General features: G+C 39.9%; 1 protein-coding gene across 1 annotated transcript in view; it reads left to right on the forward strand.

The window, feature by feature from the left end:
• GLG1 (golgi glycoprotein 1) overlaps positions 1-6,699 on the forward strand; it is an 82,709-nt gene that overhangs the window by 56,543 nt on the left and 19,467 nt on the right. The window contains exons 10-11 of the mRNA XM_005422817.2: positions 4,839-4,960; positions 5,603-5,704. Of these exons, the coding sequence (XP_005422874.1) occupies positions 4,839-4,960; positions 5,603-5,704 (224 nt within the window). The remainder of the gene's footprint in view (positions 1-4,838; positions 4,961-5,602; positions 5,705-6,699) is intronic.

The following is a 6,699-nucleotide window of genomic DNA, read 5'->3' on the forward strand; positions in this document are numbered from 1 at the left end:
GCCTTTTATAATTCTAAAACATTCCTTGTCCTTCCCTTTTCTCCCTCTCCTTCCCTTTCCCCCTGTGCCCTGTCCTTGGAAATGCACAAAACCTTTCAAAGCACCTTCCCACTCAGTTTTACTTTTGCTATTTCATTCAGCTTTAATGATGGAAATGGAACTTTGGGGACATGGAGGTACAGCAGACTGCTCTATGTTGATGTACTTGCAGCCACTGAAGGAAATGCTATTTTCCTCCAAACTTCTTCTGTAAAATAGGATATTTCCTTTTGCCTTTTTAAACTCCATTTTGGCCCAAATACATCCTGCTTATCATTTCTTTAAATTGAAAACAATTTCATTTTTGTTCAAACTCATTAGTGCTTTTTTAATATGAAATTACATTTTTGTACTTAATACTTGGGTTTGGTTTTAATGACCCATGAGCCCAAAAAAGTGACATCAATGATAAAAATGGCAAGGGAGTCTTAGTGCTGATGTTGGAATCTGGGGAGATGTGTGCTCTTGACTTCTTTTAATAAACAGAGCCGCTATTCTGTACATGTTTGTTTTAAATGTAGCTTAAAATTTGAGCCTCAAATGATGCCAGTTTGTGTGTATTATCAAAGATAAATTGATAGCTGTTAAATTTTTGTAAGTCATAGGGCGCTTCTGTGATGAAGCTTATTTCTGCATAAATACCAGGTGTACTGGTGCAGCAGCTGTACAGTTTGAGTCATTCCTGCAGGGATCTGTAGTGCATGACTTAAGCTTTGCAGCCTTTGTGTGAAAAACTGAATATTTGTTTCTGTTTAAATATGAAATTGAAACTGCTGCTTCAGAATTTCATTATTTGCAAATATTCATAAGACCAGTTAATATTGGGAATAACGTTTAGATCATGACATGCATGTTCAGAACAAGTCATTAATCAAAACAGAAGGACCCCAAAAGTGATATGGGATTTCAGACTTTGAGAGAAAAATATCTTTAGAAATTGAGGGCAAGTTTGGAGGTTTTTTGGTTCTCTTATACTTAAGCTACTGTTTTATTTTTTTACAGTAAGTTGATGCAATAGTAAATAGGATTGTCCATGAGTCCCCCTTCAAGTTAAATGTGTTTTGTTCTCTGGGCAAAGGACAGGAGAAAGCAAATTAAATGTTGATTTTATACCTTCATTTACCTTGTCTGGATTTTTATGGGCAAGAGGAAATAGATGATTGCAAGAACAGGATAAACATTCCAATGTTCTGAGTTTCTGAAGACTGACACAGTACTACTATATAGCTGCCTACAACTTTTGAAGCACTAAATAATTGATTGATTGTTCTTAATTTTTGTATGTGAATAGTAAGGGTTGTCTCAGCTGTCAATGGCTTTGTTGTGTTGTGACTTAATGTGTTAGAATGAACTTTTTGCTTTTACCTTTAAAGGTAGATAAATTATCTTTGCAAGGAAGAGAATATTGTGTGAAACTCTTACAGATACTGTGCAATTTGGGCTGGAGGCTTCAACTACTTGTCACATGAGGTTAGCCCATATGGCAATCCCTGAAGAAGGGAAGTTAGAGATCCATCCTTCAGAGTAAGATGGGGCAATTTCAGTTCTTTTTGGGTACCTAGAAAGCACCTTTGGTGTGTGGTTCTGCTGTGGCTCTTGATGGTGGAACAGTTGTCTGTGGTGCCCCTACATTTTCACTTGCAGAAATAGAAGAAAAGAACATAAGTGCTCTGGGATGGTCCCAGCAGAGCTTGCTGCAGTGCTTTGGGTCCATCTCCAGATGTTGTCTTTTCTATAGAGTCAAAAACTCCCATCCTTGTGCTTTTAGCAGTATCATTAGCTAATACTAATACAGCACCTTGATTTCTTGGCTACCTCAAAGCAGCAGGTGCTGTCCTGAAATTCTTCCTTGTAGAAGCTCTGTGACCAGACACACCTGCCTAGAAAGTTTGCCAGAGGCAATTGCAAGGAGAAACCTCTATTTTGGATCTGGTTTTACTTCCTGTCCTGTCTGTGAAGGTTTGCTCTGATTCTGCTTGTCCATCTGCCAGAAACAATATAAAGAATCCTAAAACAACAAAACACAACCAAAGAGCCTCCATTTCATTTTCCTGTAAGAGCATTGACTAGTACCCTTTCCTGCAGGTGGATTATGAGTGATTATTTTTATTTAAATTTTTGAACAAAACACAATTAGACATTCTCAAACCCCAGTATTTTAATTTGAGAAGTTCCATTTCTTGTGAGACACCTCAGCCAGAGTGATCTTGCATGTGGGAGTCTGTGCTCACACCTATGTGCTGTTGTGCAGGAAGCACATCTAGACTCAAATGTCAGAGCTGTGTGGGGGCTTAGTCTCAGTTTGAGTAGTGAACTTGCCAAAATGCTAAAGCTCTGTGAATGGTAGAGGAGCAATGGCTTTCTGTAAGTTTTCAAGTTTCTAAGTTAGAAAGAGGGCCCCTGGGTGTGTGCTGAGCCTCATAAAGGATCCTGCCCACAGGGAGGGTGTGTGTGCTGTGGTAAGTCATCAGATAGGAGATAGTGTCACTTAATTGTGGGTGAACATCAGCCCTTCAAAGGTCTGCAGCTGTACTGGCAGGGTCTAGCATCTCTGGTGTTGCGTGATGGAAGCAATATTTTATATCAGAGCTGTTGATAAATTGTTTTTCAAATATGTGGCTTCTATGTTGCCCTGGTCTTACCTTTGGGGTTTTTTCGGTTCAGACCTTTGCGTGTATAAAACTCCAATCCCTGCTTAAAGGGCATATATTTCTTGCTTCCAACTTCTAAGCTGTTAAATTGGTAGTTCATTGTAAATGTATTTCCATGTCAGGATAAAGGTTCAGAACATTGTAAAGTTTATCCAGCTGCTTTTCAGCTGTAAGGGTTTGTTGTGTTAGGGAAGAAAAATCCTATACAACCTTCACTTCTATCACTGGTGCCAAATTATTCCTCCTTCCCTGCAGTCAGGGCAGCTGGCTTGGTGCTGCACATCATGCATATGGTTGAGAATTAAGGTCAGGAATTCTGCAGTAGTGCCCAGAAAAGGGTGGAGGGATAAGGAGGTGCTTCAGTTCTTCTGAGCTGTTGTACCTGGTGTGCTTTGGCCTCTTCCACTTGATAGCAACAAAAATACCAATTAACGGAAACCTGAGAAAGAATCCTGCCTACATGATGCTCTGGCCAGTTTATTTTGTCTCTGTGTGTAAGAAAGTGTTGAGTTTGAGATTCTATTCACCCATCTTTCTGATATGTAAATCACCTGACTTGAAGTAATCCCAGAAATTTACACACAGAGTATTCCCCATCCATGCAGGCTGTGTGAGTTTCTGCACCAACAAAGCCATAATATTCTTCTTCCTCTTGCAGTGACTCTTAAAAAGTTTGTAAAGAACACATCTAGTTAAGGTTTGACCTTAAGGTTCTGTTTGACCACTGTCAGAGATGTATAAAATGCTTCTTTTATTATTATATTTTTTAAATGAAAATATCCCAAGAATTTTTGATAAATAGTGCTCTTCTCAGCTGCCTGCATCCCTTAGAAGCTCAGGCTGAGCATAATTAAGAGCAAGTTGCAGGAAATCCTGTGTTCCTCCCAGGCAATCTGTGGTCTCTCCTCATGACTGTAAGTTTCCTATTGGATAAATAGTGCTAACTTGTATTTTCTCCTGTTCTCTGATACTTTTTTCTTACCTGTGTTTTGTGATGTTAGGGCTTTGCCCCTGAGAGTTTCCTGGGTAGTGTTTAGGTGTGGACTTTGAAAGGTGGAGGATAAAATTGTAGCTGTGCTTTTGATTTAGTTGGGCTGAGGGCCAGTGACAAAAATCGTTTAACTAAGTGTCAAGATGTTAAGGGCATATAGACCATTTGATGTTGATGTGCAGTTGCCTTCTCAGCAGCCTCTTTTTTTTTTCCCTTCAAATTTGTCAGCTGAAAATATTTGCCTGCCAAATGATGATACCAGTCTGCCTTCCATCAGTCTTTGGAAATCTACAGCTTGATGGAAAATGAAGTAGGGCATAGGGATCCTTGGCTAAGGTCCAGAAGCTGTCCTTGTCCCAAAACTGAGATTTACCCAAATTCTCTTCCCCTGGCCCAGCAGACACCTCCCAGATTAATGTTCAGCTGGTATGGACTGTGTCCACATTTGATTTTGTAACATAGTGCTAAATATGCTAAGTGGTGTTTCCTTCTTAATAAGAGAATTGTTTTTCTGCGGCTTTTGTCAGAATACTTGTTTCACAAGAAGAAAAAACTTGATAGAACTGTTCATACTGTATTTACCTATGACAGCTGACCCTGACTTCCAAAACCTTGAGCAGGCATCCCTGAGGAAATGTTACTTCATGGAACATCAGAACAGGACATTTTATGCTGTATTTCAATAAAACTTTTTGCCCTCTCCAGGCAATTAAAAAACTGGTTTATACTATGTAGGTAGGTACACTACCTTAAGACATTGATTCAGGTTTCAGTTGTAAATAGTATTCAGGAAAATACAAAAAATTTGTGCGTTTGGTATTGTCAGCCTTACAGTATGAGGCTAACATTAAAGCTTAAGACAGATCAAAAATACAGTAAGCAAATAAAATTCTGCCTGTTCTGTTCTGTAAATTAGTCCAAGCTCATGGCTGACCTTCAGTGTGTAACTGGTCTCATACAATGTTCCTGGGCTACTTCATAATGATAATTAGGGTCCAGCAGTGCTGGGGTTGGCAGCACAAGCTCTTAAAATAAAACACTGCAGAGCAGAGTTCATACATCATGGTGTTGGCACAGAATTACCACACTGAGAGATTGTAAGTAGTCTCATTTATGTCTTTAACATTTGTTTTCCTGTCCACAATTCCTTTCTTCAGCTTCAAACCCTGATTCAGGAGACAGACCCTGGTGCCGATTATCGCATCGACCGCGCGCTGAATGAGGCCTGCGAGTCGGTGATACAGACAGCCTGCAAGCACATACGGTCTGGAGACCCCATGTAGGTGCCTCTCAGTCAGAACTGGGGCTTTCTTTCCTCTTGGGCATCCATAAAAGTTGTGTGGCTGACTAGTAGAGACACTAAAACCTATCCAGGCTAGTTGCTCCAGACCAGTCATACAGAGCTGCACTGAGATGTTTCCATTCTTGCTGTACGAGCCGGCCAGTATTTTTATAGGACTGGTTCAGCACTGGTGAAGGCTGTAGCTTTCACAGGCACTTAGACTTAAGTTTGTAACATTTGATGTGCTAATTTCTCTAACCATGTAAGTCTCAAGCAGTATCGCAAAGTGACAAACCTGGAAAGGCCAGATAAGCAAACCCATCCTGCAGAGGTGGGTGTCTCCTTTGTCTTCAGGTCTGATAATGTATTCTCCCCTGGGCCACATTCTCGATGGAATACTCCTTATGATTTTGTTGTATATCAGACTTGCTGAGATAACTAAAACAATGGAACATAACAAATACAAATCTGATATACACTTGTTTTAGATGTAATCTTTTTGAAGGAAGAGAAAGATCTTCACTAAGTTTCAGCATCTTATCTCTGGTTCACTGGACGACTGATTTGGCAACACCAGCTGTTACAGGGAAGCTCAGCATTATTTTAACAGTCTGTGGCCTGACTTTTTGTTTTTTGCAGGATTCTATCTTGCCTGATGGAGCACTTGTATACTGAGAAAATGGTAGAAGACTGTGAGCATAGGCTCCTGGAGCTCCAGTATTTTATATCTCGTGACTGGAAGTGAGTACTGTCAAACAAGACTTATCTTCACTTGGTGTTTGTATTAAGTGTTTGTATGCATTAGCAGTTCCTTGTAAAAGAGTAGAGCTTGTGGTTGTTCAAAAGAGGACTTTCAAGTACGCCAGGTCAATAGGGTGTTAATGCTTGTGTAGAACACTAAAAGCAAAAGCTGCTTAGAAAAGGTGTGATGCCACTTAAATCAGGTACTTTTTTAGAAGTGATGCAGTCTTAAAAAGTTCTCAAGTTTGAGCTCTAAAATTCGTTGCATCTTTAATTAAAGAAATCTGTCTGACACTATTGAAGGCGAAGGTCACTTTCTCTGCAGGTGGCAGCCAGTTGTATCTACTCCAAGTGCTACGATACAGAACTTAAGGAAACAAAGTTTTTAAGTATAACAAAGACTCACTGTGTGAGAAGCTTCCTGCCTCCATTTCTGCCTTTTTTAAAATTCTCTAAGTGCGATTACAGCCTGTAGAGCAGATGTAATACCCTTCAGAGCACTACTTTTCCATCTTTCTCATCCAGAGATGGCAGTGCTTTGTTTTAAATACATAAAAAGCCCCTGTGTCAGTGTTGGTTAGGATGAGGAGAGAATAAATTTGATAAATGTGACCAGTGAGGAAAGAATAAGTGTTTGGCTTGTCTTCTAAGGAAGATTGAGAGGTGAGGAAATAGAGTACATTAAATGGGGTTGCTGCAAGAAATTGAATAATTGTTCTCAGTGGCCACAAAGAGTGTAAGGCAAGAAGTCCTGGGCTTTGATTACTGCAAGGAGTGTTCAGATCAAACGTTGAGAAAATCTTGACTCAGAGCAAGTCATGTATTTATGGACAGCATTGCCAGTAGCTGGGAGCTGATATGCTCTGTGAACCTTCTGCTTTTAAAGATGGGGCTTTATGGAGCAGGAAGTTTAAGGCTTTTTGGCTGTTCATTTAGTCATCTGAATAATTATCTCCATAGGTAGACAAGAATACTTAATTTTTCCCCCACCCCCC

Source organism: Geospiza fortis, unplaced genomic scaffold, assembly GCF_000277835.1.
Source record: "Geospiza fortis unplaced genomic scaffold, GeoFor_1.0 scaffold97, whole genome shotgun sequence".
In the NCBI taxonomy this organism is placed as follows: domain Eukaryota; kingdom Metazoa; phylum Chordata; class Aves; order Passeriformes; family Thraupidae; genus Geospiza; species Geospiza fortis.